This window comes from Echinops telfairi, unplaced genomic scaffold, assembly GCF_000313985.2.
Source record: "Echinops telfairi isolate 266 unplaced genomic scaffold, ASM31398v2 ScPeMD7_23;HRSCAF=83, whole genome shotgun sequence".
In the NCBI taxonomy this organism is placed as follows: domain Eukaryota; kingdom Metazoa; phylum Chordata; class Mammalia; order Afrosoricida; family Tenrecidae; genus Echinops; species Echinops telfairi.
The window spans coordinates 75,618,193-75,631,333 of NW_022103920.1; the positions used below are offsets into that span (position 1 = coordinate 75,618,193).

Genomic DNA, 13,141 nt, shown 5'->3' on the forward strand with positions numbered 1-13,141 from the left:
CAATTCTACCTTGTAAATCCGGCTAGACCAGAGGATGTACACTGGTACAGATAGGAACTGAAAACACAGGGAATCCAGGACAGATGAGCCCCTCAGGACAAAAAATTAGAATGGCGATACCGGGAGGGGAAGGGGAAAGTGGGGTAGATAGGGGGAACCGATCACAAAGATCTATATATAACCCCCACCCTGGGGGACAGACAACAGAAAAGTGGGTGAAGGGAGATGTCGGACAGTATAAGACATGACAAAATAATAATTCTTTATAAGTTGTCTAGCATTTGTGAGGGAGGACTGGCGAGGAGGGAGGAGGAAAAATGAGGAGCTGACACCAAGGGCTCAAGTAGAAAGCAAATATTTTGAGAATGATGAGGGCAACCAATGTGCTTGGCACAATGGATGGATGTAGGGATTGGGATAAGAGTTGTACGAGCCCCCAATAAAATGGTGTTTTTAAAAAGAAAGACAAAGAAACCAGCTACACGGTAACACTGTATCTGATGCCGATGATGGTGATAGTTTAGGAAATCTCTCACCATTGTCATGGGCTGTCTACAGAGACAACCTGGAGAAGTAGTGTTTTCAGCCTTTCGTAGAAGGACGAGCCCCACTACAGGTTCAGAACTTGAGTTGACTCTTGCACCTTTGTAACTTTGGGCAAGCACTTCTCTGTGTGTTGGTTTCCTCCTTGATATAATAAAAGTATAAATATTGTCTCTCACAGTGATTCTTTTACTGTTAAACAGGCAGCACTAATAACACTCTTAGACTAATACTAGAATATTGAAGGCATTGAGTAAGTCTGTGTTATCATATATACTGTTCATAATCATTATCATCAATACTGTCTTCAACACCACCACTATCACCATCCTTATCATATTTCCACTACTCGGATACAAAATTCATTGATTCCCTTTCTTCTAATGTATTAATTTAAAAAGTCCAAGAAAAAAATTCATTATGTTTTAATTACAGTTTCCACAAACTTTTGAAGGCCATATGGCTTAAAAACTAATGAAATTACTAATTACACAACCAAAGAAATAGCAGCACAATAGATCTTTCAGTTATGTCCATAAATGAAATAGTTTCTCTAAATGTTCACTGATTTTTAAAAATGCATTTTAAAATAAACAGATTAAGATAATGTATATTTGTACTTTGAAACATGTACCTTACATTAGACTTTAATTTTAGAGTTGGCAATTCTTTCTTTCAATTAATTGTATATTGAATATACAGAGGAGTGTATTCAGCAATGACTCCACAGGGTTTCATACTCTTACATTGAGTATGTTTTCCCAGGGTTTCAGGTTAGAAGTTGCTGACAAAGAAATATTCTGGAAGTCAGAATAGAACATAAATTATATGGTAGAGACAATCAAAAGCTGCCACAGAGGTGTCTTCTTATTACCAGGAGTCAGGTCAGAGTCTCCAAAATCACATTACGTTCCTGTTTGGGAGGTTATTGAGTTTCTCCCTGGAGAGAATTAAGGGGACTGGGAATGGAGTCTAATAAATCTTTCTGTGACCCAAACACAATTAGTGATTCAACTTCCCATTAACAAGCTCGGTTCTGTTAGAGAAAAGACGTAGAAAGCCTGTAGTTTTGCTCTCTGTTCATTTTAAGTTGGAAAATATTTCACATGTTCCTTAAAAATAATTACTATATTTGTCTGCCTCATTCATTTAGAGTCAGTGCCTATGTACATGCTTGGGGGTCTCATTTAAAGATGAGAAGGGACCAAGAGAAAGGAGCCATCGGCTCTCTATCTTTTAATTTTTATCTGTTCTCTTTGTCTCAATCCTCAGCCTCTGAGCCCAACTTGAAGGTGCGGTCCAGGTTAAAGCAGAAAGTTGCAGAGAGGAGAAGCAGCCCCTTACTCAGGCGGAAGGATGGAAATGTTGTCACTTCATTCAAGAAGCGAATGTTTGAGGTGACAGGTAATTGAGGACTGGGCAGAGTCGCACTAACAAATGGTGGGAGCAGCTATGAAACAAAATAGTTTAGAATAAATATGCCTGCTGCATATTAAAAGTTATTTTGAGGAGAAATATTTTTTGAAAGGAAATGATATTGAAAACTCACCAGTGGTTCAGTGAACCTTGCTATGTATTTGCCAACTGTGTTCAACAGGAAATGAATGGAAACTAGGGCTGTGTGTCGATCAAGGCGTAACTGGGGAATTCCAAAACTCACCTTAAGCCTTTTCAGAAACAGGCAGTCCATTTTGGGACTGCCAACCAGGAGAATATAACTTTGAATGAAATTTGATCAGAAATGAGCAGAGGGAGGTCCAAGAAGAACACTCCCCCTATACTCCGACATGCGTGTACAAAATACATCTGGGAAAATTAAGCTTCGTGGAACAGCAAAACCTTGCCTTTTCAACAAATTTACAGAACTCATAAATGACTTTATGTGTTTACTAGTGAGTTGGGACTTGTGGCAGGAGGGGGCTATCCTGCCTTTTATGAAGGGAAAGAAACTGTCATTTTCACTAGTCTCAACTGGAAGAGTTCTTATTTTTTTAGCTGCCTGGTTAGTGGCGGGGTGAACAGGTTAGGAAATTCAACCTGATGTCTTACAAACTCCCCGAGTCCCAGTTGTGCCTTGTCTGAAATTAGAGTAGACCAAAGGACACAAGACCCAAAAAGCCCAGCCAAGATATTAATCCTGACTACTGTGTATTGAGTTATGTACTTAGAGCCAGACACTGTATCTGGCCTTTTGCTGTTGTTGCATCAATAAAGGACAAGTTATAATCTGTAACTGTTTTACTCCAGTTGCATTGGCTATGCAGACAGCCAATGGACATTCCTTCTTCAAGATCAGACCTTAACCCTCGCAGGTTTTGTGAATTCTGGTTCTTTGTTGTTGTTGTTTTCATAATCCCCTTTAGCCAGGACAGTCTCTAGTTTGGAAGGCAGTATGGAGAGTATTGCTGGACAGTGTTGCCTGAAGTGCAGTATTTACGTAAAGAACACTGATGGGAATTGAAAGTGTGAGTCTATTTCGAAGAAAATACTTCTAGTCTATAGCTCATATCTGACATATGAATATGCTTATCTAAAGGGAAGTATTAATGACCACAACAAGATCAATTTTGACTTGAGGCACAGTAAATATTAAGGAAATGAACTCAGTAGAATTATTGTCTTCATTTATATTTGTTTCCTATTCTTAAATGTATTCACTAATCCAGATGAATTAGTCAAATATTTTCAACAAATAAACCTTTTAACTTTTTTATTTCTTTCTCGTTTTAAATGTGTTTGAGGTGAAAGTTGACCGAGAAAATTAGTTTCCATTCAGTAATTTAGGCATATTTTGTTTGGTGATATAGGTTGTAATCTTCCATTGTAAGAGCGCTCTTCCCACTTCTCTGAAATTCCTGTTTAAATTCATGCCTCTTTTCTGCCCCTTCCGGCCTTTTGAGCATTGTTTGTGGCCTTGTGTGGTTGGTTACTCTGAGAAATATATTCTCGGAGGATGTTATTTTTCACTTTGTAGGAGTCCCGGCGGTGTAGTGGTTACATGTTGGGTTTCCATCTGCATGGTCAGCAGTTCAAAACCACCAGCGGCTCCATGGGAGAAAGACGGGGCTTTCTACTCCAGTAAACAGTGACAGTCTCACTCATTCACTTTGTAGGCCTTTCTCCTGTTTGGCTGAGAAGTAATGCTGGAAATGAGTTCAGACGGTTCCAGTTTTGAAGGGCATCTAAGGGCCATCGTGCCAGGAAGTCCATCAGTCTCTAGCAGACCCGAAAGTGTGATGTTTGTCATTGTGGTTCCACATGGCTCTTCTCCGTGCATGAGCATCTGGTGATCCTGCTCAGAGCATCTGGTCGTGGTAGCTGGACATCATCCAGTTCTAGTCTCAGACTTTTGGAGGTTGTAGTTCACATGATTCATTCGTCCTTTGCAATAATTGTTTTCTTGAGTTTGGTTTTCTTCACTCATCTGCGCTCCGGACAGGGCTGGACCATTAGGGACATCTTAGGTGGCCATTTGAAAGCTTCTAGAGCTCCAGTCACTACTCAGTCAGGTAGATGCAGAGCGTTGTCTTTGTGGGTCCCGTTACAGCAACTGATGGAGACGACCTCTGAGGCCATGGCCAAGTCCCCAAACTCAGTGACTCGTTCCCTCAAAGTGCTCAGCTATAAACTGAACTAAAAGTATCTTCTACAATTGCAAATGTAGAAATATCTTTTGCCAGCACATCTTTTGTCAAAATTGTATATGCTCATGGATGTAATCCTATTCACCTTCTCATGCCTATAAGCTATTTCATAAATACCATTTATTTTTTTCTATTTTAGAGAAATGCTGTCTTGTTGTGTACAATCAAGTCAAGAGTAGAACTGCTTCATAGGTTATTTCACGGCTGTCATTTTTACCAAAATAGGTCACCAAGTCTTTCTACCAGAGCTTCTGGGTTAGCAGCCAAATTAAACCTTGCATCACCAATGCTGTTGGTACTGTATTTAAGCAAATCTCAAGTTTCATAAAAGGTACATGGTGAATATGGGAGTTTTGAAGTGATCCTGTTTATAATGATTCTAAAAATATAGTGCATGTTATCAACTGTCTTGAGGTAAATAGGTTTCAGCAATTATTTTTTGTTTTGTTGCGTTTTCAATTGGAAAGGGGTATGTGGGCGTCCTCATTAGAGGAAACATTGAAGAGCATATAAAACCATATGTATGGCTATTGTTTTACTGCCTTTTCTCCCCTTTAGCATCTTATTATCTAAGGTTTTGTTTCTGTATCCCAATGTCTTTTCTATTCTTCGATCAATTTTTTTTCTTCATAATTAATGTTTGCCCCACAATTTCCAGTTTCTTACCTTTTCTTATTTCTTACACTGCCATTTAATTGACCATCTTGTCTATCTAAATAATAATTCCTTCTGATTACAAACTTTGTGAATTATCGGGGTTTTACTAGAGTTAAATATAAACATTATCTTAATTTTATGTGATAATAACTCATCTAAGGTAAAGATATCAAATTCAAGAGAGACTATGCCTTTGTGAGGGGCACATTGCTGGTCAATGAGTTGGGACTCGGGAAAACTGGCAGGTATTTTCAGTCGATGTGATACAGTTAGTGCCACTGTCTCTGAAGCGCTGTGGAGTTCCAGAAACACAATGGTCTTCACATGAGCTCATTTCCCTTTGTCTTCCGACTTTCATGTCATGGACAGGAACTCGGTTTGAATTTCAATATACTTTGCAACAACTTGACAGTGACCATCATAGCAGTTAAATAGTCACTGCTATTCCTTTCTCAGCCCACCTTGAAGGCTTCCAAAATGATAGGAGCATCCCTGGGTTAGCAACATCTCCTCTACTGTATCCTCCACTTTGTTATTTCTTGACCTCTTTCTTCATGCTCCAAGCCCTTCAGTACCACTTATTCTTTAAGTTTTTCATAGCGCTCCATGGAAATTATTGATAGTTCCCACCAGATTATATCTGGTGTGATGGCATGGAATAATCTGTTTCCCTGAATTCTGATTGGTTATCACAGTGACTGCTACATTAAAAAATTATCTAACTAGTTCATAAAATAATTGAATCACATATTCTACTAAGGAGCACTAGTGATACAGTGGCTAAATTGTCAGATGCTAACCTAAAGGTCACTGGTTTTAACCCAGCAACTGCTCCATGGGCGAAAGGGAGGGGTATCTGTGTTCTTCTGAAAAGATGAGTCTTGGAGACTCCAAGGAGCGCTTCTAGTCTGCTCTCCAAGTTGAATGGAGAGTGGATGAGACAGAAATTTCCTAGAAAAATTGTTTTTAAAACATGAGCTATGGATATGAGATATTATATTCTGAAAAAAAAATCAGAACTGTATCAAATTGAAAAAACAGCATAGAGTCAGGGAGGAAAAAAGCTCTTCCAAGGGTTTTTGTTGTTATTTAAGTGTGCATTTTATGAGTTAAAAGAAAAAGTAAAGTAAAAAGAGGCAATGATTGCTTTTTACAAAGCAGATTAATAAAAATATCAGCAAGACACACAGAGAGGAAGGCCGTGAACCAGAGGTGCTTTAGCATTCTCTGATCTCAATCACATGTTCAAGCAGGATGTGGGTAGGATGACCCCTCTGAACGTCTTTCCGTGGACGTTCTCTTCAGCAGAAAAATATTTTAGGAAAATACCATAGGGGTTCCAAGGGAGGCCCTAAACCATCACATGGAAATTTGGATTTCTGATTCCCTGACAAAAACATAGCCGGTGACTCAGAGTCAGACTTTGTGTTTAAACCTGGGATTGAACTTCTAGTTAAGGGACTTCAGGTGGAGGAAGGGAGATGAAAAAGCACGAAGTGGGCACGTGTCTGGCAGTTACTTCAGAGTAGGTGATTTGATTTGACGGAGCGGAGCGCAGACAGGAAGGACGATGTCGTGTGCCCTTGAGGTGTGACGCCAGTTCAGAGCAACACACTGGCGCTGATGCTGAGTTCTGCTTCGAAGCACAGCAACAAGGGGGAAGAGGCCTCGGTGGGAACCATCCAGGATGTCTTTTGCAGCAACTCAGAAATGTGAGGAGACTTTTGCTACGGTCCATAAGGACATCATGGAGCATTCGATTGAGATGACTGGACTTGAAAATAGATGTGAGAAAAGCAAATAAGAAATTCAATGACTCTATTCCTTCCTTCCTTCCTTCAGAAGAAAGAGAAAGAGAGTGGCAGGTGGTAAAATGAACAGGCGGACACGGGGTGCACTTTGTATCGGATGCAACAGCTGACCACGTATTTCCAACAATTCAGAGGAGGTCAGGATTAGGATTAAAAGGGAGGAATATCAATTTCACAAGAATTATCTGCCTGGAAATGACCATTGCTATCGCAATGTTGAATCACTTTTAGCGGAGAAAGATCAAAATTGGCCATGGCCACAAACCCTGGTGAATTGAAGAAGTGGTCGAAGTCAGATAAGAAGACAAACAAAAGAGGTGTAGAACGTTGCTGTGGAAAAGGCCTTCCAATCTGGTGGTGTTTGGGAGAACTGTTATGTGCTTGTGGGGAAGCCAAATACTTAGGACTGAAGGACACTGTGAGAGCATGTCACTGCTCGGGAATTATAAGTATGCTTCTCTATGAAGAAGGCCAACAGGGTGGTTCAAGACAATCCATGCAGTGAGATCCAGAAACAAGTGTAAAAACAGGAGCCCGTCCACCAGGGGATGCCTGCTGGCCCTGAAGCAGAGAGAGAAGTGCTTTTGATGAGCAAGAATGTGGACAATCCTGAGGTAAAAAGGAAAAGTCACTGAGGGAAATCATGTGAAAAGCCCTAGATCTCTGAGAAATATGAGGAAAGATCATTTGTAGCAGGTTGGGTTAACAAGATTTAAGAAAGAAACAACTGGATCATAATAAGAGGCATGTGATAAGGAAATTATTAGAGGTGAATCAATAATTGGCCAAGGCTTGATAAGATGACTTGTGTTTTGATTAATTAATTGCTTTAGTAAACACATTAGCCCCTTCAGAAGTTGAAATATAAGACACGAACTGGATAATCTGTTTCATGTTTAACAAAATTTGACTAAATGAAGTTTGTTCTTGTCATATTGGTGTCTGGCACTTTGCATATTAAATCTGGACAACATCACATCTTCTGGAAATGAAATTGAGCAGGCTTATATCCGTTGATATACAAGGCCACCAGTGCACTTGCAGGCTCTCATAGTCTACCATATTTTATCCTTCATCTCTAACTAAGATGAGCTGTCATGAGAAATAGCCTTAGTATTTCAACTTCAGTGCAGTTTATAGCACATTTAACCGTTTTTGGTAATCACTCCAGGACTATGTCAGGGCCTTAGGGGGTAATGGTATATTTTTCTGACTTAGACTGAGTACGTCATTTCTATGGGATTTTAGTTGGTGGTGGTGGCATTTCAAATTTACCACTAAGTAAGAGAAGCCTCTTTTCCTACTCTTGCTTCCCCTACTTAGGCATTGGTACCACACTTCAACTCTGTATCTGCTCTTCCATGGGAACTATTGAATACTGTGTGGTTTCTGTTTAGCGTGGACGCAGGGGAAAGTGCTATGAAAATGCAGAAATGCTGTAGTGATTTCCGTACTTGCTGGTATTTAGTGAATAGTGCTTGCCGTTTACATATGAAAAAGATCAAAATGCCTAATAAGCTGTATATTATTAACTTGAACTGAAGTTCATCTTGGTATGTGGTTCATAAATAAATTTGAACTTCATGATGTTTTTCAGAATCCTCAGTTAGTAGCAGTTCTCCAGGGTCTGGTCCCAGTTCACCAAACAATGGGCCAACCGGAAATGTCACTGAAAATGAGACCACAGTTTTACCACCTACTCCTCATGCTGAGGTAAGACCTTTATGATTTTTACCCCTTTAAAAATTAACTTATTTGATAACTACCTCATGAAGAGTTATATTTTTAATTGAAGATTTAAGCCATCTAATCTCATTATTTTATTATAGATTTTCAATATTCAGAATTAATTAAGCCTAATCTTATGTATAAAGTTGAGATGACCATCATAGTATGATCAAGACCAAGATAAAATCGCCAATGAAAGCATTCTCCGTGACCCTACATATAAAATGCTAGACAGTTGTGCCGCCCAGTGGATCTGTTTTTTTATTTATTTAAAAGAGCTCTTACAGCTCTTATCACAATCCATACATATATCCATATTGTCAAACACATCTTTTTTTTAAACATAGCTTTATTGAGATATAATTTATATTTCCATAGAATTCATTTGTTTAAAATGAATAATTCAATACTTTTCAATATACCTACAGGGTGGCCCAACCACCACTGTAATGGAGAACATTTTTATCCTCCTCCAAAGAAACATCGTACCTAATGATTTCAAAACATTTTCTTTCGACTTGAGCCCCTGGCATCAGCTCCTGACACCCCCCCCCCCCAGTCCCCCTCCCCCATGCCCCCTTGATAATTTATAAATTATTCTTTTTTTTAAAATAGGATAGAGTTTACTCATTAGGCAATCAATAAGTAATCCCAACTACACGCAGGCCTCCCAGGATAATCTAGAAAATGTCTTCTTATTCATTTCATCTGAAGAGTAATGACATGGGTGGATATAGCTGAGGAACGAAAACCAAACAAACAATGCAAGCTCACTGCCATCAAATCAGTTCTAACTCCTGATCCTGTACAGAAGGTTTGAGGCGGACACTCTGTGGTAGCAGAAAGCCTCCTCTTCTCGCTTAGAGTGGCTCATTGCTTCGAGGCACGAGCCTTGGCCTTTAGCAGTCTGATGCCTGCCCTATCGTTCCACCATGGCTCCTTAGAACTCTGATGAATGTTTACTGAATACCTACTGTGGGACACTTGTTTTGCCTGGCAATGGTAATTAAAGATGAACAAGAAAAGAGCCCTGTCCTTGAAGAATGATCTATGCCTAAAGTAGAAAATGATTTATATCAACCAATGAGGAGTCTGCAAACATTTGGCTAAGTAGTTTCTGCATGGGCTAAACAGAAACAACTGTCTGAGCCACCACTCTTCAGGAATCAGATGTGTTGAAGTAAATCATCGTTGCCTCCTCCACCCCGCTCCTCCACAGAAGAGCTGGTAGAAGAATGTCTCACTGCGACATTCTTCTTCGTCTCCTTTTCTCTTCTTTTCTTTCTTTTCATAAAACCTTAAGACTAAAAGTGACTGCTTTTTAGATTACAGCCACAGCTTTCACAAGCTGTGAATATTCAACTTTTACTCCTATTCGGCCTTCCTCAAACACTTCCACTCTATCTTGAGACAGCCAATTGCATTTTGGACAGCTAGTCTTACTGAGTTTTCACAAAGGCCTTCCTTACATTTTGCATAAATCTATTTCTTTGTAATCTTATTTACACACAATGACGTATTTACACATTAGAAAACTATAAAACCAAATAAAAATGAATGCAGAAGTGAAAGAGATAAAAACTGAAGACACTGGGGAAATATGTATATGTGATAAACCGTATATGATGTAATACATAAACAATGTATATCTCTGTGTGTATATATTTTCTGGTGAAATCTACATACTTAAGTTTTGAGCTTTGATTGGTATGACGTCATGAGCCCAGGAGGTACCACACCAAGCCCTGTACTGACCAAGGATGGGCCTCTGATAGCTCACTCTCCAGATACTAAGTGGGGAAACCAAAGGTGCACAGGCTCGCCCCCGAATGGGTTCTCTCCTCCCTCCCTATTCCTCCGGCTCACAGAGTGATCTTGGCGCTCAGCATGGTAAGGAGCGAAATCTCTTGTGAAGTTGTTTAAAGGGGCCTCGGCTTTGTTGTGTCTCCAGGTGTTTGGGAAACACAAGTGTAAATCTTCTCTAGAGGAAGACACCCTCACTCTAATTTTCATATTTGTGCCTCAAACAATTGTCAGCGGAACATCTACTTCGGATGTATTATTAGGAGAAAGCAGTGCTTGTGAAAGAGTGTTCTGCTTGGTAAAATAGAAGGGAATGAAAAAGCGAAAGAGCCCCAGGGAACTGGGCTGACACAGTGACGCCCGAGCGGGCTCCAGCAGCAGTAATGGTGAGGCCGGCAGGTTTCTTCGGGTGTACACAGGGCCACGATGAGTTGGAACCGATTTCTGGGCCTCTAACAACATCAACATCAACTCTTAACTCTGGACCATCTTTCAACAATTTGAAGAACAGCAGATACAGCCTGTCCATCTCTTCATCTACTCCTTGTTTCTTCCCATCCTCTTGACCCTCGTTCTCTTGGTCAATATTGTTTCTAAAGGAGGATACCAGATTAGCCAAATACTTCACGTACATTCACAGCTAAAATTGTAAATAGGATTATTAGACCCATGTTTGTACTTTTATTAAGGGCCATTGCCTCTCTATTTTTCATCAGCTATAGCTATCTCTTTAATCAATATCTAGAAAATAACAACTTGGCACAAATAGTTCCAAAACACTTTGGACTTCAATTATATCTCCTTTTTAAAGAATGGATTCTCAGTTATTGTGGCGAGTCTAAAACATCTGGATTGGAAAGCGAAACTGACACACAAGTACGTAGTGATCAACACACAATTTAGCATTGTGGTTACCTTCAGTTGTAAGGAAGGGGTACTATGGTTACCCAGGATAAAGATAGATAGATATAAGTTCATTATAAATACGTGTACAGTGAACCCTCGCCACTTCGCGCTTTGACTTCCGCGGCTTCACTCTATCGCGGTTTTTGCGTAACAGCGCATGCTGTCATTACTGCCACTGATTGGCTCATACTGTACACGCTTGATGCCATAAATAATATAATAAATAATAAATGATAATTGTAACGTCCAAAATGTTTTACTGTATTTTCCCTTTTTCGTTTAATAAATTGGGTAATACGAGTGTGATGGTTACTAGAGGGTGTTTTTTCATGTCCTCTATGCTCTAGCTACGAAAATATTTGATTTACAAATAAGGAATCCTATTTCACGGAATTTCATTTATCACGGTAGGGTCTAGAACCGATTAACCGCGATAAACGAGGGTTCACTGTACTTGTTCTTTTAGGACTTAGTATAATGTGTAAGAACAACCAAGAAATAGATAGATATCTGTAAGATTAAAAATAAATGAAAAAAACAATAATTTCATTGACTGATATTGACTGAATGACATTGTGTGTCCTAGATTGTGAAATTTATCTTTACATTTCAAAAAAATATATGTATAGGAGAATGTAAGTTTTAGAAGTCCATTAATATAGTTTTAATCTATATTCCTAAACTCTTTACTGACAGAAGTATCTCTTTAGATGCCCAATTTTCCATTAAATTGTTAAACATATTATTTCACTGCAAGCCTTCCCACCCCCCACCACCCTCAACACTAAAAAAAAAAATACAGAAGGAAATGTGATTTAATGGAGTTTGAAAGGGTAGAAGTATTTCTTCAGGTCAGTGACTGGACATTCACCTCTGAAGCAGGAAAGACTAGTTCAAAAGCAAGCAGTGACTTACCTCATAATGAATTAATTGTGTGCCTGAACTATGATCCAAAAGGCCAGGTGGACAGACCTTTATGCACCGATGGGTAGCCTCTCCGTGGCCCAGAACAAAAAATTCAGCACTGATGTCGAACATGTGGTTTTCTACTGCATGGTATTTACAGAGCCCTCTCCTGTAGTTTGTAGTTCATGTTGGATAGGTGGGGAGACAGCAGAATTCAGAACAAGACTGTCAGCAAATTAATGTGCAAGCTTTGTCACACTAAACGCTTCCACCAAAACCAGAATAAAGAGAGAAAACATACTTTTCAGCCCGTTATTGATGACCAACCCTTTAGAATTGAATGTCTTTCAGAAGTCTTCTCCAAGTAACGATAGCCTATCCTTTCACATGAACAGAGATATTTTTAGCATACAGATTATTTGCATCAATTACATTCTCAGTACCCATGTTACTTATATACTTCACCGTTTACAAAATACAGTAGACCCATTTGATTATTTGTTTCAATAGTAGAGCGATGTATATTCTAATGAATGCTTTAGTCTATGACCTGTAAATAGAAACAAGTCCCTTTGGGGATTATGTAAATGAATAGGATTCTGTTCCTTTTGTTGCTTTGGGGAAAGGAAGGTAAGGTTACATTCAAAGATCCTGAGGCCGCGTGTGTGTGTGTGTGTGTGTGTGTGTGTGTGTGTGTACTTATATATAAAATATAAGTATATATCATCATTTAAAGACTAAGACAAAGTAGAAAGAACATTTATTCACTGAGTCCAATCTCAGGAAAGAGAAGAAGGCAGTTCACATGTAGACCAGCTTTTACTTCAGAAGGTGCACAGTGATCTCTTCACCATCACTGCCAGCATTGTCATCACGGATCAGAATCACCAAGTTCCCTAACTCCAGATTCCTTACCTAGGACATGCTAGGACTACCTAGCTCAACAGCTTCATTGGCAGAAAACACAGATGTGAAGGGGGTGGTAAATGGTGAAGTGTACAAGTTCCGTTTTTGTTGTTATTATCAGTGCTGACTCCTGGTAGGGAAAACTCATTAGCATGTTTGTGTTCAAGCCAGTAGCTCTCATGTGCGAGAGGGTCTCCAGGTGCTCTGGCCACGTCTGCTCCATTGCGTCTACTTCTG

General features: G+C 39.5%; 1 protein-coding gene across 1 annotated transcript in view; it reads left to right on the forward strand.

The window, feature by feature from the left end:
* The window catches only part of HDAC9 (histone deacetylase 9), a 1,007,885-nt gene that overhangs the window by 554,819 nt on the left and 439,925 nt on the right, over positions 1 to 13,141 (forward strand). The window contains exons 6-7 of the mRNA XM_045288655.1: positions 1,816 to 1,947; positions 8,253 to 8,368. Of these exons, the coding sequence (XP_045144590.1) occupies positions 1,816 to 1,947; positions 8,253 to 8,368 (248 nt within the window). The remainder of the gene's footprint in view (positions 1 to 1,815; positions 1,948 to 8,252; positions 8,369 to 13,141) is intronic.